A 23,557-nucleotide genomic window follows, 5' to 3' on the forward strand; every position below is an offset into this window, starting at 1 on the left:
CATGTTTGATTTCATTTATCTGCCAGAACAGTCAAGACAACAAACAGTTCAGCACCTCAAGGAGTCCTGTTGTTGCCCTTGTATAATTTATCTAGCCCCTCACAGTCACTAAGCTACTTTTCACTTCTAAAATTTTGTCATTTAAAAAATGCTACATAAATGAAGTGATATGTTATGCAACCTCTTTTTTCATTCATTATAACTGCCTGGATATTCATCTAAATTGTTCCACAAAGCAAGAGTTTGTTCCTTTTTATTGCACAGTGGCATTCTATGGTATGAAGAACATTTGGTCTGATTCACTTTTGTGCTATTACAAATAAAGCTGCTATAAACGTTTCTGTACAGATTTTTATATGAACATAATGTAACTTTTCTCTGAGATAAATGTCCAAAGGTAGAATCATGAGTTTATAAGGCAATTGCATGTTCAGTCTGATAAGAATGAGCCAACTCTGTTTCCAGAGTTGTGTGTCATTTTATATTAATTATTCTGCATCCTTACCAGTTCCGGTACTGTCACTTCATTTATTCTAGCTACTCTGATAGGTGGGCAGTAGTATCTAATTGTGGTTTTGGTATGCATTTCCCTGGATAATGTGCAACATCTTTGTCCTCTTTGGAAAAATGCCTGTGCATATGTTTGGTCCTTTCCAAACCAGACTGTTTATTTTCACTATTGAGTTTGGAGAGCTCTTTATATATTCTAGATACTAGTCCTTTATCAGATATGTGGTTTGCGAATACTTTCTCTCAGTCTGTTCATATTCTTTCACATGGGCTTTCACTGAAGAAATTTTAAAAACTGTCATTATATTCAATGTATATATTTTTCCTTCTTTTGAATTATACTTTTGGTTTTACATCTAAAACCTTTTTTCTTTCCTCTAGAACCAAAAGATTGTCTGCATTTTTTTCCTAAAGGTTTTATAGGTTTACATTTTTTACTTAATCACACGATCCATTTTGTGATTTTTTTAATAAAGTGTTCCAATTAATCTGGCACCAGGTTTAAAATGCTGTCCTTTCCCTAAAGAATGAATTACTTTGGCAGCCTTGTCAAAAACCATGGTATGGGTCTATTTCTGAGTTTTCAACTCCATTCTTCTGTGTCTCTCCTTCTACTAATACTACATCATCTTGATTACTGATTACTTGATTATGTAATAAGATTTAATATCGGGTAGCCAGGTAGCATGTCTTGTCCTAACACCTGATTTTTCTCTCTAAAGATTGGTTTAGATATCCAAGTGCTTGTGCTACCCATATAAATTTTAGAATAAACTGTCTATGTCTGTAAAAATCCTTACTAAGACTTTTGACAGTTATTGCATTAAATCTATAGATCAACTTGGGAAGAAATGACATCATTATTCTGTTCAGTCTTCTAATTCACAAGCATGTTAAGTTTCTCTATTTACTCAGATCTTTGATTTCTTTCCTCAGAATTTCATAATTATCAGCATTCAGATCCTGAACATGTTAAGTGTATATCTTCAAGTTCTTTGAAGCAATTACAAATGTTGCTTTTTTAAAATTTCTTCACATTTCATTGTTAGTATACAGAACTATGACTAATTTCTGTGTAACAATCCTGAAACCCTACCAAACGCCCTTATTAGCTCTAAGAGAGTTCTGCAGATTCTTTGGAACTTTCTATGTAAACAATCACATCATATGCAACTTGGGACTGTCTTATTTCTTCCTTTTCAATTAGTATGTCTTTTATTCTTTTTCTTGATTATTTACACTAAACTTCCAGTACTTAGGCTTAATAAAAGTAGTGAGAGTACATACACATGCTTGCACTCTTCTCAATCTTAGAAAGAAAGCATTCATTGTTTCACCACTGAGTATGATATGAACTTTAGGATTTTAATAGATGTTCTTTATCAATTTGAAGTATTCTTATTTTTCTAAGTTTGAATGAGGTTTAGCTTTTGTCAAATACTTCATCTGCATTGATTAGTATAATCATGTGATTTTCTTCTTTAGGTTATTATGGTGGATTATATCAATAGATTTTCAAATGCAAAAGCAGGCTTCATCCCTGGACTAAATCCCCCTTATAATGGTATATAATTCATTGCCAAATTATACTTGCTAGTAGGTTTTAAGATGTTTTGTGTATATATTCATGAGAGATTTTTAAAAACTCTTTATGTCTGGTTTTGCTATTGAATTGATAGTATAATTCATAAAATGAATTGGGAAATCTTTTTTCCTCCTCTATTTTCTGTAAATTAGTGTTAATTCTTTCTTTTTTTAATATTTATTTTTTAGGTATAGATAGACACAACAAAATGCTTTATTTTTCTGTGGTGCTGAGGATTGAACCCAGGTCCCACCTGTACTAGGCAAGCACTCTACTGCTGAGCCACAATCCCAGCCCTATCTTTCTTTAATTTTTTTTTTGTTGTTGTTATAGTTGGGCACAATACCTTTATTTTATTTATTTTTATGTTGTGCTGAGGATCGAACCCAGCATCTCGCATGTACTAGGCGAGTGCTCTACTGCTGAGCCATAACCACAGGCCCCAGTGTTAATTCTTCTTTAAATGGTAGAATTCACCAGTGAAATTATCTGAGTCAGATCACTGATTGGCAGGGGAGGGGAGGGTCTGTAATTACAAATTCAATTTCCTTCATGGTAATAGGTCTGCTTAAATGGTCTATTTCATTTTAGGTGAGTTGTGGAAGTTTGTACTTTTTGAAAGAATTGGTTCATTTCACCCAAGTTGTCAAGTTTGTGCTTGTAGAGCTGCCCACAGAATACCCTTGTTACCCTTTTGATGACTATAAGATCTGTAGTGACATCCTCTTTCATTTTTATATTGTTATTTGTCTTTTCTCTCTTTTTTAGTCTTGCTAGATGTCTATCAATTGGAATTTACCTTTTCAAAAGGCCAGATTTTTGTTTCACTGATCTTTTCTATTATTTTTGCTTTCATCTTCACTGGTTTGTACCTTCTCTTTATTATTTCTTTATTCTGCTTGCTTTGAGTTTATTTTCCTTTTCTAGTTTCTTGAACAGGAAGTGAGATTTTTTTACCTGAATTTTTTCCAGCACATGCATTTAATGCTATAAATTTCTTTGTCAGGGCTGCTTTACCTATGCCTCACAAATTTTGATATACAGTACTTACATTTTTATTTAGCTTCACGATTCTTTTGATTTTCTCTGACACATGGCTATTCTGAAATGTGTTATTTGGTTTTTAGGTATTTGGATATTTTGCTGTTATCTTTCTGTTACTGATTTTTAGTTTGGTTCCACTGTGACCATACTTTGTATGATTTCAATTCTGTTCTATGTACCAAGATATGGTCTATCTTATTGAACATTCTGAATGCATTACAAAAAAATATGTATTCTATTGTTGTTGGTTGGAATGTTCTATAATGTCAATTAGATACTGTTATTTGATAGAATCAATAAATTCTTCTGTATTCTTGTTGATTTTGTATTTAGTTGTTCTATCAATTGTTGAGGAAGGAGTGTTGAAATCCTGAACGATAACTGTGAATTTATCTACTGTTCCTTTCTGGTCAGGTTTTTTGTTCACCTCTTGTTTGGTAGATATATACCTAAAGACTGATATTATCTTCCTAAAAAATTATCATCATAGAATATTCCACTCTGGTAATGTTTTGCTCAGAAGTCTACTTTCTCAGATACTAATATGGCCACTCCTGCTTTTTTAGAGCAATAGCTCCATATTTATCTTTTTCTTTCTTTTTACTTTCAATCCATATATATCACCATTTAGACTGAGTTTCTGATAGACTATATATATGTACATACATTTTTTTCTTCAATTGATATCTTTAGACCATTTACATTTTAAATAATCATTAATGTTAGGACTTCAGCCAGTCATTTCTTCATTTTCTGTTTGTTCCTTGTTTTTCATTTCTGTTTTCTTTTTCTTGCCTTACTGAGGTTTACTTAATTATTTTTTAGAATTCCATTTTGATTTATCTATAATATTTTGAGTATGTCTTTTGTATAAATTTTTAGTGGTTGCTCTACGATTACGTTATATAACTTATCATATTCTACTTGTCCCATCACTTACCAATTTGAGTGAAGCATGGAAACTTATCTCTTTTATTATCCCTTTTCTATATTTATCTTAATATTTTCTTCACATGTTTAGAATTATTAGTATTATAACTTTTGCTTCAAACATCAAAAAAACTAAGAAAGCTCAAGAGAAGAAGGAAAGTCTCTATTATGCTCACTTGTATTTTTGGTTGTTATACTTTTTCATTGTAATGATACTGTCATTTGATGGAATCGATGAATTCTTCTGTATTCTTGCTGATTTTGTATTTAGCTGTTGTATCAATTGTTGAGGAAGGAGTATTGAAATCCTGAACAATAACTGTGAATTTATCTACTGTTACTTCTTTTACCATTTCCTTAGTTTGGAGAACTTTCTTTAGTCATTCTTTTAGAAAAGGTCTGCTGACAGGAAATTCTTAGTTCTTCATCCGCAAGTGTCTTGATTTTTCCTTCATTTCTGAAGGATATCTTCTCTTGATGTAGGATTCTATATTAATAAAATTTTTCTTTAAGGACTTGAAACTATCATGCTACTTTCTTCTGGCCTCTGTGGTTTCCAGTGAGAAACTGGCTCTTCTAACTGTTTCTCTCTAGTAGGTAAAATGACATTTTTCTTTTAGTGTTCCCAAATATTTGTCTTAAGTTTTCATATGTTTAGTACAATGTGTCTTGACACAGATTTCTTTGGACTTATCTAGTTTGGTGTTTACACAGCTTATTGAATCTATTTTTTTTTTTTTTTTTTTAGGTCTTTCACCAAATTTTAAAAGTTTGTGGCCAGATTATTTCTTCAAATATTTTTGGCCCCTCCTTCATCATTTCCTATAACTTTAATGAATGTTACAGTCATTCAGGTCACTGAGGCTATGTTTATTCTTATGGTCTATTTTCTCTGTTGTTTAGATTGTGTAATTTCTTTGTTACATCTTCAAGGTCCTAATTCTTTCCTCTATCCCATCTTCCATTCTGCTGTTGTACCCATCCACTTAGTTTTCTGTCTCAGCTATTATATTTGTCAATTATAAAATGTCAATTTGATTCTCTTTTATAGCTTCTCTTTTTTTGCTGGGACAATCAAATTCTTTTTCATTTGTTTCAGGTGTGTTCATAATTACTTGTTAAAGCATTTTTATCATGACTTCTTTAAAATCTTTGTCCAGTATTTCTAACATCTGTGTCATCTCAATGGTGGCATGTGCTGATTATCTTTTTTCATTCAGTTTGGTATCTTTCCAGTTCTTGGTATGATGAGGGATTTTTAAAAAAAAAAAAAATAGAAACCTGGGCATTTTGGGTACTATGAGGCTCTGGGTCTTTAAACCTTCTGTTGTAGTTGGTCCTGGATGGCACTCCAGCAAAGGAAGAGGGGTAATATCTTGTTACTACCAGGTGAAGGTAGCAGTCCAGGTTCCCTAATGGATACCATTAATAGCTGAGGCAGGAAATCCTTATGATTACTAGAGAGAAGTGGGTGCTCTGGTTTCTCACTAGACCTCCACTAACATCTCCTTGCTGAGAGAGGTACAAATGCCTGATCTGTATTCCCATGTCACCTCCACTGCACACTCCATTATGCTTACTCTGAGTTCACCTAGCAGGAGCCTCATTACTGCCTTTACAGGTAGGAGCAGAAATCTAGGCTCTCATGTGGTCTCCACTGAGACTGCATCAGGGAGGGCCTCTTTCTACCCCAGGAGAAAAAGTCTCTGCCAGATTCTTTCCCTGAGAATTATCAGTTTTAAATCTGTAAGGGTCCTCAGAGGTTATATCTTTCATCTTATCTGCCCCACATGCCAAATTTAAAATTTTAAAAAGTGAAGCCAGAGAAAGGAAGTTAAAGTTAATGGCTTTGTAAGGTCATATATAGCTATTATGCTGCTGAGTAAGGACTAACCTCTAGTTTTGCTAATCTCTCTTTTAGGGATTGCTTTTTTGTTTGGTGTTTTTTGTTTGTTTGTTTTGTCATAATGTCTCATATTTTTAAAAATATTTTTTCTCAAATAATTACCTGCCATACACCAATACTGGCTGAAGGTTCTGAGAATGGACGTTTGAGGACTCTGCACATTTTTAAGGCATCTGAATTGACTTCAGTGAAATTATTTAGCACAGCAAAGGCAGCTGCTAATGGGTAAACACAGGAGAAAAGGCTCACATAACCAAACTGCAGGAATAACTCCAGGTAATCATCGAAGGTTCCCTGCAAATGTAAATGACAAGAAAGAGGTATTGTTTTAATGTTATATAATAAGAATACTACCCAAAGTGATTTTATATTAAATCACTGAAATATAGAATAAAAAAGATTTAGCTGCTCATTTTCTTGTGCCAAATTACTGAATCATTATATTTTTTGTTTGGCAAACAATGGCAAAGCTAAACATGCTTGCTCAACCAACTAAAAAGAAATAATCCAGTGTTTTTGTTAGAAATGGCACCTTCGCATCATGGACACCCCAGAATGTGAGTCCCCGACCTTCCATTAAATAAATCAATGGTGATCATGCCAGTGAACTTGGTAATGATCACCAAAACTTTACCTTTTCATTAAAAGGGGGGAAAAATCAGAAAAGTTTCCCAGAATCAATGTTTTTATTATTCTAGAATCTAACCCTCGGCTGACAGCAACTCAGATGGCAGATAATGAAGAAAAACAGCTGAGTTTTATGGAATTGTATCATACTTTCGTTTTATCTCCCAATCCTTGGGCTCTGCAGCAGCCTTGAAACATAACAGCATGCATTCCCAGTATCAGAGGCAACAGAGTGGGAATGGAGATCTTTGAAAGCCTCCTTCCCAAAGGGAAGTCATTATTCCACGTGGCTAGTGCTGCTCTAGAACACTCCCACTCAAAAGACTTGTTTTCAAAGTCTCTCCCAGTGCCAAAGGCTTCTCCCTAGGGGTGGTTGTCAAATGTTCCAACATTATGTCTCCCTGGGTGGAGGGTGGAACTCTGACAAACAATAGACTAGCCAGAGAATTAAAGGTAAAGCTGAGGAATGAGAAGTCAATAGGTGATTTAAAAAGCTCTAACACTTTCCTGGGACTCTAGAAGAACAGGCACGTGCATACAACCATATACATGCTCACAACCATATACATGCTCAGGAGAGACCTGAGAAAACTCTATGATCTCACTTCTAATTGACCGTGATGCTATGCACAAACAGGAGCTGCAAACTTCCTGGTGCTTATGGCATGCCCAACACAAAAGCAGAGACCTAACACATAGCTAAGAACACTGAACTCAACAACTGCAAAGTTCACATTCTTCTCAAATGCAAGTGGAACATGCTCCAAGATAGATGTTATGTTAAGCCATGAAACAATTCTCATAAATTTAAAAGTCTTAAAAATCATACAAAGTATCCTCTCTGGAAACTGGAAATCAGTAACAAGGAAATTTCAGAAATTCACAAATATATGAAAATTGAACAACATAAAAAAAAGTGTCAAAGAAGAAAAAATCACATGAGAAATTAGAAGATATTTTAAGACGAATGAAAATAGGGTACAATATACCTAAACTTACAGGATGTCACAGAAGCAGTGGTCAATGGTAAATTTAAGACTGTGAATGCATCTGTTGAAAAATAAGACATCTCAAAACAATATAAACTTCTGTCAAAACAGACTTGAGAAAGACAATTAAACTAAATCCAAAGCAAGCAAAAGGAAATAAATAACTGGATGAAAATAAACAAAATAGAATAGGAAACCAGTAGAGAAGATCAATGAAACAAAAAAATTGGTTCTTAGAAAAACATTTTTTAAAAACATGAATGGATGGATAGATGGATGGAAGGAAAGGAGGAAGAAGTAAGAAAGAAAAACCATTATTTAATGTACTAGAAAAAAAGAGAAGATTCAAATTACTAAAATCAGGAATATAAGAGCGACTATTACACTGATTATAAGGATTATAAGGGAATATTATGAATAATTGGATGCCAAAAGAAAATAGAGTATAGATAAAATGGGCAAACTCCCAGAGTGACACATCTACTAAAAGTGACTCAAGAAGAAAAGAGCATCTCTTCTGTTTCTGGCAAGTAAAGAGATCGAGTTCATAATCAAAAACTTCCACAAAGAAAAGCCAAGACCCAGACAGCTTCACTGGTGAACTCTATAAAATTTAAAGAAGAATTCATAACAGTGTTCAAACTCTTCCAAAAAGAAGAGGAAGGAACAATTCCCAAATTATTCTATGAGGCCTATATTATCCTAGTACCAAAATCATACAAACACATTGCAAGAAAACTATAAACCAATATTTCTTATGAACAGAAATGTAAAAGGCCTCAACAAAATACTATCAAGCTGGATCCAGCAGCATATCAAAAGTAATTTAAACCATGACTAAGTAAAATTAATCCTAGGATTATGAGATTAGTTCAACATATATGTATCAATTAATGTGACCAACCACGTTAATATAATAAAGTTTAAAGACAGAAAAACAAAATCCAAAACCCTTTCATGATAAAAACACTCAACAAATTTGGAATAGAAGGAAATCCCGTCAAGCTGATAAGCCATATCTACAAAACAACCATAGTTAACACATTAAAGGTTAGAGACTGAAAGCTTCCCAACCAAGGTCAGGAATGGGACAAAGACACCTGTTCTTTTCTATTCAACACTGACCTAGAGATTCTAACCAGTAAAATTAGGCAAGAAAAAGAAATGAGCTATCCAGAAGAGTTAAAAATTAAAGCTATCTGTATTTGCAGAAAATATAATCTTATACATTCCTGAAGAACCCACAAAAAATCCTGAGACCTAACAAATGATTTCAGTAGAGTTGCAGGATTCATGATAAACACACAAAAATCAATGGAATTTCTATATACTAGCAATACAAATTGAAAATAAAATTAAGAAAACAATTCCAGTCGTAATAACATTGAAAAGCATAATTTATCTATAAATGTAGCCAAATTAGAGTAAGACTTGTGCACTGAAAACCATAAAACACTGTTAAAAGAAACTGAAATATACCTAAAAATGTACAGACATTCTGTATTTACTAAGGTGGAAGACTTAATGTCATTAAGATGACAATAGTCCTCAAACTGATCTGTAGATTCAGTGCAATCCCAATCAAAATTTCAATTGCATTTTTTTATAGAAATGGATAAGCTAATCCTAAAACTTGGATGGAATTTCAAGGAACCCAGAACAGCCAAAACAATCTTGAAAAAGACAAAGTTCAAAAAAAAAATCACAATTCCTAATTTTAAAAACCTACCACTAAGCTACAGTATCAAGACAGGGTGATACTAGCATAAGGAAAACAGACAGGTCTAAGGAATATAGCATTAAGAATCCAGAAATAAACCCCTACATCAAAGGTCATATAATTTTCAATAAGAGTGCCAAGACCATTCAATGGAGAAGAAATGATCTTTTCAATAAATGGAGGTAGGACAACTAGATATCAAAGAACAAATTTGAACATGACCTCTCCCTCACATCAAACATAAAAATTAACTCAAAATGGATCAAAGACCTAAATATTAAAGCAAAAGCATAGAACTTTCACAAGAAAATCTAGGGGTAGATTTGACTGACCATGGGATTAGAAATAATGGTTTCTTAGATGTAACCCCAAACTCACGTGCATCAAAAAAAGAGAGATAAATCAGACTTCAAAATTAAAAACATTTGTAGATCAAAGGACAATATTAAGAAAAGGAGGGCTAGTAGTATAGCTCTGTGGTGAAACACTTGCCCAGCATGTGTGAGGCCCTGGGTTTGATCCCCAACACTGTAAAAGACAGAAAAAAGAAAGAAAAAGAGAAAGTAAAAAGACAATCCACAGAACAGAAGGAAATATTTGCAAGTTATATATCCAATAAGAGACTTGGATTCAAGCGGGGGCTGGGGCTGGGGCTCAGCGGTAGCACACTTGGCTGGCATGGATGAGACACTGGGTTCGATTTTCAGCACTGCATATAAATAAAATAAAATAAAGGTCTATCAACAACTAAAAAAATATTTTAAAAAGAGACTTGGATTCAAAATATATAAATAATTTTTACAACAGAATAAAAACACAATCCAATCAAAAAATTGGCAAATAATGTGAATATATACTCCTCCAAAGAAGATATACAAATGACCAAGAAGCACATAAAGAAATGATCAACATCTTCAGTCCTTAAGGAAATATATGTCAAACACACAATGAGCTATCATTTCAAACCCACTAGGATGGCTACCAAAAAAAAAAAAAAAGAAGAAGAAGAAGAAGAAAGAAAATAACCAGCAGAAAATTGCAAGTTGGGATGAGTACATGTCAAAATCAGGACTCTAATACAGGGATGACAGGAATGTAAACCATACCACTGCTTTTAAAACAATCTTGTGATTCCTACAAAAGTTACTCAGGGAGTTAACTCATATGACCCAGAATGTGGTAATGTATGTTTATACATATATTCATACGAAACCTTATAACATTAGTCATAATAACCAAAATGTAGAAACAACTCAAATGTCCATTACAAATGAACAAAGTGCAGTATATCCATAAAATAGGATATTATTCAGTCATAAAAAGGAATGAAGTGTCAGTACATGCTACAACATGGACAATCCTTACAAGCATTATGCTTAGTAAAAAGAAGTCAGACACAAAAAGTCACATATTACATGATTTCATTTATATGAAATGCAAAGAATAGGTAAATCTGTAGTTACTGTATTAGCTTTTCATCACTATGATGAAATACCTGACAAAATAAACTTGGAGGAGAACAGGGGGTTTTTTGACTCAAAGCTTCAGGAGTTTCAGTCCATGATCAGATGGTTCCATTGCTTTTAGGCCTGAGGCAGGAAGAAATATCATGGTAGAGGGCATGTGGAAGAAAACTGCTCACCTCAAGGTGGCCAGAAAGCATAGAGAAAGAGAGCGCCAGGGGCCAGGAACAAGATGTACCCTTCAAAGGTACCCACCCCTTTCCAGTGACCCATTTCTTCCAATTAGGCCTATCTCCTAAGGTTTCCACCACCTCCCAACAGCACCATCAGCTGGGGACCAAGCCCTTCAATACATGAGACATTGGGGGACGTTCCAGACCAAACTATAACAGACATAGAATATAGATTAGTGCCTGCCAAAGGCTGGGGAAAGGAGGACTGCTGATGGACATGGAACGATAAAATGTCTGGAGTGACAAGGGGTGACAGGAGCACAGACTTGTAAATTTACTACAAACTATTAAACTGTGGTGAATTTTATGGTAGGTAAATTACATCTCAATTTAAAGTAAAGAGAAAAATACCACTGATGGTAACAAGAAACCCAGCCCAGAGTCACTAAGAGAAGTAGCAGAAACATTAATGAGGCCAAAGAAGAGATATATTACTGGCTTCATTAGTGACAGAAAATGGGGATACCATAAGGAAATCCCCCTTTCTGCAGAAGGGAAGTGAAAAAGAGTCACTGTGATCTTTAATAACTGCAGAAAGGAGCCTTCAGTGTGGTGGGACTCCTGGGAATGGTGACTCTTAACCTCAGTCACCACATCTGGACAGTGCCACTCAAGTGCCTCATCAGAGGCTGAGGGCTCACAATATCTCACATGTCCTGATCTGGGAGATCAGAACAAGGTACTGTGTACTAGCTAGGTACTGTGATCTCAGGGCACAGTGATCAAGGTATAGAGCCAGCCTGCATGACACCAGAAGCCATGCTCACATCTTATTGCCAGTGTTTATCCAACTTCTGGCATCCTCATGTCTCAGGATCATGCAGCACCACACAATAATAATTCCAGTTTAAGAGAAATATTTATACACTGTTTCCAAACAATATTGAAATAATAAGCAATATTGAGCACTATATTTAAAGTTAATAAATATAATAATTATTGCTATATCTCCCACATGGTCTTTCATCAAGATAAACATATTAGGATCAGTAGCTGACAGCTTTAGTATAAGTCAGATTCTACTTCCAGCCAGTTTCTTTTCTTACTTTATACTTCACTTAAATAGAAAATCCTAAACACAGTTGTGGGGAGTAGGAATGGAGGAAGTGCTTCTTTCAAATGCTCCAGATATTTGCATGAAATAGCCCAGGGATTCCAGGTCTCAGTGGCTATTTTCAAGATTCAGCAGAGAGTAACACCAAACACTTGTACCTTGGAGCTGGCAAGCCAAATGTTCAGCTTGGGCTCAGTGGGGAGCAGTCTCTAAACTGCTCACTGGTTGCATCTGGCTCCAGAAAATATTTCCTTATGTTGTGTTGCAAGCATCAAGATGTGGTTTTTAAATATGCCCAGGAAAATAACATCAATTTACTTCCTTGAAGAGTGAAGAAATCACAAGTTGGGAAAGAGTAAAAATTTTAGCAATCAAGCCATTTTTACCATAGTTCAGTCTTAAGAAATCCTAACATCTTATGCTCAGCATTCAAAATTATATTGTTCCAGCTTGTAAAGGTCAAGCCTTTGTAGGTATGTGCAGTCAGTATCTCTCAGATGCTCCTGGGCAGGCTCTGGGAGTCACACACAGGCCTCTGGCATTGTTAATGTACAGAGCCCTTCCCAGCAGCACAGCAGTGCACTCTCTATTCTGTGTTTCAATCCCACCAGGGGATTCTGAGTGAATCAGTATTTTTAAACTTCTCAGTGCATTTGAAACAATAAATTTAGCAAACCAGGATAACCCAACATCAAGAAGGAAAAAAAAAAAAAACATGTTTAACAAAGTAAATACACACATAATATAAGAATACATTAACTAAGGCACTTCTCTACTTTATTCCCTGGAAAGTTAGGAATGACCAACTAAGACAATTCTAAGAACTTAATTGCAAACTTTAAGAACAAAATAGTTTTTAAAAATACTATGACAGTGAAAGCCATAGCTAATTTTACATATCTACTTTATTAAGTGTATGAAGATATAGTTCCAAGTTTGGAGTGACCCACCCCACTTGCTCCTTACATCGTTTGTCTCAGAGTTCCCTGCACAGAGCTTACTCATATAATGTAGATTTGAATGGCAGGAAAAAAGCATAGAATGAAGGCCACCAGGGCAGAGACCACAGAATCTGGGCTGTTCTTTTCCCAACACTGTTCCTTATTAAGTATTATACTGAATGCCTGCTAAATGCTCTATGTTTGAAACAGGGTTTCCGTAAGGAACTCAAGTGACTGAGAAAGGAAAATTGTGAGCTGATGGTTTAAAAACCCCAAATAAGATATTAGCATACTTGACCGTAGCAATGTACATAAAAACACTGAACAAATAGTTAATCATTCAAATTTGAACATGGTGTTCCATTAGGAAATGTACTCATATTAATAAAAACACTAATAAATTAAGGAAATAATATAACAATCACAACAGAAGCAACAACAACAACAAAAAACCCTTGATAAAGCTTAATATTGTTCATGATTTTAAAAATCTTTAGAAAATAAGCAACAGAAAACATTTTTAAACTGATAAAAGTTATACCCCAGCAACATGGAACAAATATAACACCCAATGGAGAGAAGACAAAAAATCAGGAACAAGAAAAATATTGCTGTTATAACCACTTCTATCCAAATTACAGTGAACATGAGAATAAGCCTAAAAGATATAATAAAAAGAATAAAAACTGAAGAAAGAAAGAAAATAGACATTTGGGGAAAAAAATACTGGAGCATTCAGCAAACATGTTCGGTAAGACTCAAAACTCAACAGCATTTCCATATGCTAGCAATGATTAGAAAATACATTTTTAAAGACATGTATAGGGAACAGAGAAGTCTCAAAGTATCTACCCAAAGATAACTCATTATAAAATTAAAAAGAATCCTTACAATCTGCCAGCAAGTCAACCAAGTGATCAAGCACAGTAGCCCCACCAAAGGGACAAGGGTAGAGTCTCCTGACTGGTACAAGAGCAGGGCACCTCCAACATCATTCACAGTGGCCTCATGAGGAAATGGACAACAGATTCAAAAAAGTCAGTGTCTTCAAGCATGAGAGAGGGAGACTATTCTGGATCTGCAGTTTTCAAACTTTGTAGCTTAGACTCTTAAACGTTACTGAGGATGTTAAGGACATTCTCATGTGAGTTTTATCTAGCGATATTTATCATATTGAAATTAAAACTCAAATTTTTTCATTAATTCATTAAAATAATAACATTAACAAAAATAAAATATCTTTAGAAAAATATACTTGTTTTTTAACATAACTTTGATTATTTTTTAATTAATTTTTTTTATTTGTTTTAATTAGTTATACATGTCAGTAGAATACATTTATACACTTTGACATATCACACATAAATGGGATATCATTTCTCATTTTTCTGAGTATACATGTTGTAGAATCATATTGGTCATACAGTCACAAAAATATATAAAGTAATAATGTCTATTTCATTCTACTATCTTTCCTATCTCCACATCCCCTCCCCTCCCTTCACTTCCCTCTACCTAATCTAAGGTAATATTATTCTTCTCTAGTGCCCCCCGCCTTATTGTGAATAAGCATCCGCATACTACAGAAAACATCAGGCCTTTGGTTTTTTGGGATTGGTTTATTTCGCTTAGCATGATATTCTCCAGCTCCATCCATTTACTGGCAAATGCTACAATTTCTCTCTTCTTTAAAGCTGCATAATATTTCTTTGAGTATATATACCACACTTTCTTTTTCTTTTCTTTTTTTTTTTTTAGAAAAATACACTTGTTTAAGTGTAAAAAGGGACATCACTTACATTTTTGGCAAACCTCACTAATGTCTAGCTTAAGAGACAGCAGCTCACTTACTGTGGGGTGATTATTATTCTGGGTGGAGCAGGCATTGTGAAAATTCAACCTTCCTTGGCTAGGTAGTTGGGTAAAAACTAGCAGTTTCAAGAAAAGGACAGCAGTGGACAGTGAAGACCCAAGAAGCTGCAAAGCCCTAGTCTGGAGCTGGTGGAGCAGGGGTCAGGGGCGCCAGTTGGTCATCCTAGGTGTGGATACGACAGAGGAATTCCTTTTTCTTATTTGTTCTATTCTGCATTTGCCAAGTTTTCTATAGTAAGTGAGCAAGTATTACTTTTACAATAATGTTCTCAAAAATTTCAACCAAACTGCTTTTTCCCAAAGCTTGACAACATTATCTTAGACTCATGCAGGCAGTCAGGATGGAGTCCCAGAACATGTAATCCTAAATTTTCTGACTTCAGTGAGGAGCAAAATATACCACAAGGGAAGGATCAATGCACCAGAAACAATCATCTAGAACAAATGTGCCCCAAAGCATTTCTTCTCTCCAAATACATTAAAGATAACAAATACCTAATGCTGCTCCAGTGGAGAGAGTACACTGGGAACTTATGGGAGACCAGGAGGACCCTACAGGCAAGCTGAGAAGGAACCCTGTAAGCCTGGAGTTCACTTACAGTCCCAGGACCTGCCAGGGAGATTAATACACCAGTTCTTCTCATGTCACATCACAGATCCTCTGAGCTGTACAACAGAAAGACTATAAACTGGGAAAACCAAGTCTTGACCCCTGTTCCTGATTTAGTCACCAAATGACTAACAACATAGAGCTTCTACTTTTCTTCAAAATCTCAGTGTAATTCTAGAGCTGAAGTGCTATCACACATAAGCAGTAAATTCAGGTAATATGAGCCTCCTTCACCTTCCTTCATAAAGGCATTGTCAGTTGGACTGAAATGCCACAAGAGGCAAGATCTATGATCTTGGCAGTGTCACCTTATTGCATGCAGTTCTCAGAGAAGAAGTAAGAACTGTACACACAGGTCTGTGTTGTTTGGATTACTGTATACCATTTACTGAGCCAGGGAAAAGAGGAGAAAGTTCTCTGGAGACATTATGAGCTTGGTTTGGGCACTTTAGGAGGTGATGTCATTTACCCAATTTCAGAGAAAAAGAATAGCCGAAAGCAGATTCTAACGGATTATAGGAAGAAAATTAGGACACTGACAATAATATGGAGACTTTATCTCAAGAAATTGTGAGGGACAAGAAAGAGACAGGACAAACCACACAGGAGGTGAAGGGCTTGCTTAGTTTAAAATAGGAAAGCTGCTGAGGATTGGGGCAGGCACCAAGAGGAAGGAAGGAGAGCCAGGAGCAGCTGGTGAAGGCTGGGAAAATGTGGCCTCTCCAGGGCAGGGAGGGTGAATGATGAGCATGATGGAGAGACTGCTGGGTTAGTTTCTGGAACAGCATGAAGGAAGAAAAACAAATCTGGCTCCCCCAAAAAACTACTCCTTGCACAAGCAAGAAGAGGATCCTGACATAATGTGACTTAACTGAGACTGGGTTTTAACCCACAGCAGATGGGCATTCAGAAAGGACAGCTCCACTGTATCCACGAGCTCCCCATCTCTAACTCCTCCTCTGTGTGCATGTTCTCTGCCGTTCACATATAAACACACGTGGCACTGTCATTCTAGTTGTGCTGTGTATTTATACTTTATATCTTCTCCCCTAAACACAGAAATGATAGAAAATGCAACTGTGTATATAGATATTTTAATCAAAAGACATATCCCCAGTCAGAAACAAGAAAAAAACAGGTGCATACGTAAGAAATGGAATAAAAGCAAGATGGGAAGGCAGAACATGGCCAGGCTCCAACTCCACAGGCAGGCCGAGGTGGCTCAGATCTGCTTCCTGTCAGGCAGGAGAACTGAGAACAGAGAGCACCCTTCCTTGGAATTTAACTGGAACCAGGCGGAAAGTCAACCCCCACCCATCTTGAAAGGGAGGCTGAAAAAAGTTACAACTGCAGCCAGGAACTACAGTTTGTGTGGACGGCTACCTACTGGCTCCATGACCTGAAATAGAGAATCCCCAGCAAACCAGGGGTGGGAGCCCCAGGGAACAGCTGCAATAAATAAGGCAGGGAGAAGTGAGCAGAGAGAAGAGGGAGAACTCTTACTGAAGATGAACATAAAAACCAAAATTCTTTAGCATATTAGAAAAACTATGAAAGCCAGCTAAGGAACTCAGTAATCAAAAGATGAACTTATTCTCCACGAAAAATGAAACTACGGATGTCTAACAAAATTGACCCTCACTGAGTGAACTACCGAGGGATCTATTTCACCAAGAAATAGATCTTTTACCATGTCCAAAAGGAAGGCACAGAATGCATGAAAAAGAGCCCTGAAAGAAATGTAATCCCCAAATCCCACCCCACCAAATACAGACAGTGAACACGGGTGGAGCACAATAAAAGTTTATGCATACATGGCTAGATTTTTATGAGCTAGACTTTTCAAATATTATAAGCAACTAAATCTCTACTAATTTTCTTATAGTTCCTAAAAATAAACTGTCTGAAAGGAACTGATTTATATCTACAACACCACTAATTTAAACTAAAAATTAATCTTCGCATTGGCATTCCATTTTCAGCAGTGGTCCTCAATTTTTTGCTTGAGTGATAATTTTCTATGAGTTTGAAATGCCAAGAGTGAGCAATGCTGTTGCTTCTTTGGGCAGTCACTTCTCCCTTGCTCTGTCATGTTTGGAGCAACTATTCTCACCTCCTGGTTCTGCAAAACTGTCAAGTAATTTCCTAAACTTGCCCTTTGGTGTTATTGGGCATAACTTTTGATCCAAGATGGCAGCATTTTAATGCATTGTCGGGGGGTGGGGGGTAGGGATCAAATCCTGGGCTTTCTGCATGCTATGCAAGTGCACTACCACTGAGCTATAACCCTGACCCCATCTTTTCAACTTTAAAGTGGTTCAGAGAGGAAACTGGCTGGAAGCACTTATAAAATAGTGTCACCTGAGACAATGAGTGTACGACAGGCATGACTATTATCCACTTCCAGTAATGTTTAATTCAGCAATAATCCAACTTACCATATAGGTTCCCATTTCCTTTTCCAGGATGACTTGTTCATATAATGCAACATCAATGTCTGCCTTTAAAGCCTGCACCCTCCTCTTCACCTGCACACCATGCTTCCTTTGGAGCCAATAAGGAAGAAGAGATTCCACTATTTGGTTAAGGAGCTGGGAAGTAATCAGAAGTGTGGCCAAGCTCTAAAGAGAAGAACATAAGTCATGGCAAGGTAGCTTAATAAAACTATAATATGCATATAATTATGTAATAAATAAAATGAGGCCTTAAAATTATACTATACTATTATGTTATAAAAACTAATATTAGACAAGCTATGTGTTAGAGAAGTGTTTCTGATTTACAGTTGTCACAGAAAAGACTTAGATTAAAATACAAATAAGATGATAAGAAATAAGCCAATTGAGTCAATAGGAAAATGTAGTAACCTGAAACTGTTTTCTTTGTCATCTCATCCTAACCACAACATAAAAATCTAAATGATGTTGACAACTTTGAAAAAAAACTTTTTAAAAAAAAATTGAATTATAAAATTAGCAAATCCTCACCTTGCAGTAGAAAATAGAAGAAACAAAAAGCTACTCATAATTCCATAACCATGACAGAACTGCTACCACAACTTGAGGTAGTTTTCCCAATCATGTGTACAATTAAACTACAATCATCCTATACATACATGCTTTTTTATATTCCTTTTCTCAATATATTGAAAGCATTTTTCCCATATCACTAAAAATGTTTTTACTTAGCTCATACACTGCTGCTGAATTAAATTTAATTCCAATTGTTCTTATTATAAAAGCTCTCATAGGATATCCCACATCTGTGAGTCTTGATCACATCTCTGATGATGTACTAGGAACAAGCTGAGGTTCTTGGGGAAGCTACCTTAGTGGTTTCCAGAGATGATGGACCAATTTCCACCTTCCCCAGGTGGAAATGAATGTTTCCATCTGACATCACCTGTGCTGGCACTACACTTCTGATTTTTAAAGAGTCCTCCTTCATTCCCCCTGATAACTAAAGGAGACTCTCTAAAGATAAGAAATAAGAAGTCATACCTTAATAATACACCACTATGTGGGGTCAGAGAAGGTCCATACATTCAGCTAATCAAATCCAAATACATTATTTTTAACTTTCCCAATTTGCAAAAATAATTTTAAAAGGTAGCAATGTATCTAGTATAGTTGATAAGAGCAACAACATTTATGCAAGCCATTAGCACCCAACTATAAAATCTTGTAATTTCTCTGATTATACAATTTTTTTAATTTCCGAGGAAATTATCCCAATCTTTCATGTAAGTATTAAGAATCCTAGGATTTCAGACACTGCTCACAAACCATTTCAGAATATTAGAACCAGGAAGAAATGGCCCTTTACCGATAACTGGCTCAAGTACAAAATGAGAATTTAGAAATTCATAATTTGCAATCAAGTTTTTAGTCACTACTAAAAACTACTAAAAACATGATCCAGAAATGACAAGATGCCAAAATAAATGTGGGACTTTCCCAAACATTTCAGTAAAGAAAGAGCACAGCACAGGATCCACTGAACTGTAAAGTTCAACAACTTATCAACTTAAAAATAAAATTTACAAGACCTGTTAAGGTAAAAAAAAAAAAAAAAAAGACCTGTTAAGGTTATACCAATCTCCCCTGCCTAAAACACCCCAGAAGTTCAATTAATGAATACATTTGGCTGTTGGGACTGGTTTAACAAGCTTTGAAGTGAACCACATAATTGATTTTATTGCCCTTTATGGTTAATTTTGCAAATTGGTTAATTTCTCATCAGTTTAAAATGATACACAGGGCACGCATGCTCATGTTTTTCATATTTAGAATTGGGCTTAGAAATATACAAAATTGAAAAAGATTTTATTTATAAAAATAATCTGAAGACAATTACCTGAATATAGGAAACTAACCAAGACCTGAAAAAACAGATTCTTTTCTGTTATGCACACTGACCTGGCGCAAAAGCTTCATATCCCTTAGGACAAAAGCAATGTAGAAGAGTGAGGCGAAGCAATTTAGAAAGTTGAACTGCCAAAAAAATATAACAATGTTAAATACTGTTTTGCAGTACCTTATTATAATCCTAAATACAGCATTAAAAAACACAATGAGGAACTTCTGTTCCAGATAACAAGGCACAGAACTGTACCTCCCTGTGCCTTCTTACTAAATACCACTATCAACTCTGGATAACGGGAGAGGAAACCAAAGGAGAGCTCTGAAAGGCACTAGGAAGAAGTAAACTGTTGGGGACCCCAGGACCAGAGGAACAACACAGCATCGGCATCCTAATCCATTTTACCCCATCATCCCAGACGTGTAGAACACCTGTAAAAACTTGAGTGCAATTATAAATATAATTATATGCTATATAACATACATATCATGTAAGTATCTGATTATACAATAATAACAAACATTACACACACACACATATATATATATATAAAACTCCAGATTAATCCAACCTATTCGAACACATTTGTGCCAGTTTTGTTGAAATATTTGCAGAATTGAAAACGTTGGATTTAATGGGGTTTAAGTTGTCCCCACTCAAGGGAAAACCAAGGCCCAGCAACCCCATCCCAGGAACTGGGTAGACCAGCTTGGTTCACTGCTCCCTATTCAAATAGGAGTCCCATCCATACCAGCAAGCCCAGAGGAATGGGCATGGGGGTTTCAATCAGGCCCCACTAGCAGTAAGCTGCAGGGGAAGTACCCTTCTTCCCTGCAGTGCCCAAGATTCCCTGTCCCATAGAGAGATGCCATGGAAGGCAGGCAACATGGCAAGAAAGACTTCATAGCAACAAACAGCCCCACCTTGGAAACTTCTTCATGCCCACAGACCTTAAGTCACACAGGAGACAACAGAGCAAGCTGTGTGGCTCTGGCAAGGGGGCCTATCACAACAAGGGACAAATACCAATGCCTCTTTCTGCTCAAGGGCCTAAGATTCCCTTCCTCCAGGAAACACCAGGGTAGCCAGGCGGCACTAGCACCAGTCAAAACAACCAGCCCAGTTGGGAAGCATCTTTGTCAGCAGAGGCATGAGTTTCACTGCCCTGCCAGGCACAGTGGCAGCCTGGGGCTAGGGGCACCAGCCAGGAGATTCTGCCACAAAAAGTCCCATTCCTTCAAGTGGTTCCCTGGCTCAAGAACCTGTCGCCATCCTGCACTTAGGGTTCTGCCTCCCAGTCTCCAATTGCCTACTCTCTGTGGCACAGCATCGCCTTCTGAGGAAGAGGCTGCTATGTGTATAAGAGTGAGCACCTAGTTAGGACTGGGACACTGTCCAGATGATGAGCAGTGAGATCAATATGGCCACAGCACAGGGATGCTAAGTCAGAATGGAAGTTGAACAGCAAAGCCTGAAAGACTGACAAACACTATTTCTATAAAGTTACAGGGAAAGGGAGAGAGTAACAAACACAATGCAGGAGGAACTGGTTCAAACGTGTGGATCTTTACAGAGCAGCCACCTGGCATCGTATCCGGCATTGCCAGAGATAACAAAGTCTTATACATAACTGAATTTTTTAAGAAAGATGCATGCTTTCAGCTCTGCGAGCAAAAGCTCCCTTGTGGTCTTTTGAAGTGAACTTCTTAATGGATGTTATAATTTAGATATGAGTGTTCCCCAAAAGCTCATGTGTGAAACAATGCAAGAATTTTCAAAGGTGAAATAATTCAATTATGAGAGGAATGACCTAATCAGTGGATTATTCCACAAATGTGGATTAACTGGGTGTTAACTGTAGGTAGGTAAGGTGTAACAGCAGGAAGCAGGTCACTGGGGGTGTGACTCTGGTGTTTATAAACTGTCCCTGGTGAGCTGAGCTCTCTGCTTCTTTTTGTCATGTCCTGAGCTGTTTTCCTGTTCCATGCTCTTCTGCCATGATGTGCTGCCTCACTCAGGTCCAGAGCAATGGAGTTAGCTGACCATGGACTGAGACCTATGAAACCATGACCCAAAATAAACTTTTCCTCCTCTAAGTTCTTATCAGGTCTTTTGGCCACAGTGATGAAAAAGCTAACTAAAACAACGTAATATGAGGTCCTCTGCTTTATTATGCAACTTCCTTTGGATTCACCAACATTTTAAATATCCATTATTTCATAATGTGAATCAGGCCTTTAGATATTTTGTAAGATGCTAAGGTCACTTGCTCTTGTTTTAATGGCCAAATTACTGAATTTTTATCTATGACAAGTCTTCTATTTCCTTAACTGCTCTTGCCTAAGTTTACCTACTTATGGAACTCTCCTAATGGTGATTTCTGATCTTTTAAGGACTGAAAAACCAGACAGGCAAACTTCTTAGGGTGATTCTATGGCTAGAACGAAGACCCTAGTTTGAAGTGTGAAGTATGTGGACTGTGTTTGAGCCATTCCAGCAACAAATTCAGGGATTCTTACATTATGACACAGATGATGGGGTAACCCTCTGACTAGTGAGGTGCTTTCAAGGTGGGACTTCTTTATGACTTATAATAATGATGGAAAGAGATGTAATGGGTGAGTGTTTACATAAACAGCAAGCACATCGTACAATACTTTCTCTCCATTTCTTTCCTCCCATCCATCAAAACATGCTGGAAACCTCTTGGACTTTGGAAATTTCTTTACCAAAATTTTAAAAATAATTTAGGGTTTCATCACTATTCAGACTGCAGGTATCTGAGAGGATCACCAAATAGCAAAAACATTCAAAGAGGTTACTAAATACAAACATGTCTAGAAAGTGGTTCCTTTTTTATTTAATAACTGGAAATGGGCTACGTTACTAATCTCTATATTGTAAAGTCTCACACCACATACACATTTGTAATAAGGTCACTGAACATAAAAGTACACATGCTTATTAATCACCTCTTGCCTATTTATACAAAACAGGCTAATTTATCTTAAATTAGAAGTCACTCTTCATATTTGTAATCCTAAACACCAAGTAGTATCCATTAGTTTCAAAATTCAGATGGACTTGTACATAAAAACTCTACTTACCACCAAAACTTTCAGAACTAGATGATTCTGGTATGCAGATTCCAATCTGTGATTCTCTAAAATATTAAAAAGGAAAGATAATTTCTCTCAGATAAGAAAAAAACATGGGTGCACTGACGTGAGGTAAAATGGGACTTTTGCTCAGAACAGAGACATATGATCACAGATCCTCAGTCACTAAATATGCCAGGCTTCTGGTCATGGTCATTCCTTGCCACCAAGAACACCAAGCAAGGACACATTCCTCATGGGTCTGCAATATCATGTGGTCTGAATTTTTTTAAATATTAATGCTAAAAAGAAATTTGGGAAGCATCGGCAAATGATCTTATAAATGACTGCCTAAAAGAAGGTCCTGGATAAGTGGCAAAACTGATCATAACCACTAAGAGGAGGACGTTATAGTTTTCTGGACAGGTGACTTACAGGGAGTAACTTGAAGAGATGGAAATTCAACTTTCCATCCTTGCTTAAACATGGTACATTGTACAGATCCCAAAATAGCCTAACAAAAGAACAAAAAGGAATACTCTGAGGAGAGTGTCATCCTGCACAGAGGCAGGGGATCATCCAGGATCAAAACAGCAATTCAGCTGCTCAGCCA

General features: G+C 36.3%; 1 protein-coding gene and 1 non-coding gene across 3 annotated transcripts in view; both read right to left on the minus strand.

Moving 5' to 3' along the window:
• Positions 1–23,557, minus strand: part of Ano10 (anoctamin 10) — a 193,467-nt gene that overhangs the window by 142,524 nt on the left and 27,386 nt on the right. The window contains exons 7-10 of one of the 2 annotated variants that reach the window (XM_027932522.2): positions 22,954–23,009; positions 19,903–19,977; positions 17,923–18,105; positions 6,078–6,269 (exon numbers count right to left, since the gene is read on the minus strand). In XM_027932522.2, the coding sequence (XP_027788323.1) occupies positions 6,078–6,269; positions 17,923–18,105; positions 19,903–19,977; positions 22,954–23,009 (506 nt within the window). The remainder of the gene's footprint in view (positions 1–6,077; positions 6,270–17,922; positions 18,106–19,902; positions 19,978–22,953; positions 23,010–23,557) is intronic. The other variant, XM_071600325.1, reaches the window with a different exon arrangement.
• Positions 15,642–15,719, minus strand: LOC114090426 (small nucleolar RNA SNORD45). The gene has a single exon (XR_003582349.1). It is a non-coding gene; the product is annotated as a small nucleolar RNA SNORD45 (small nucleolar RNA).

The sequence above is a fragment of the Marmota flaviventris genome, chromosome 1, assembly GCF_047511675.1.
Source record: "Marmota flaviventris isolate mMarFla1 chromosome 1, mMarFla1.hap1, whole genome shotgun sequence".
Lineage (NCBI taxonomy): Eukaryota > Metazoa > Chordata > Mammalia > Rodentia > Sciuridae > Marmota > Marmota flaviventris.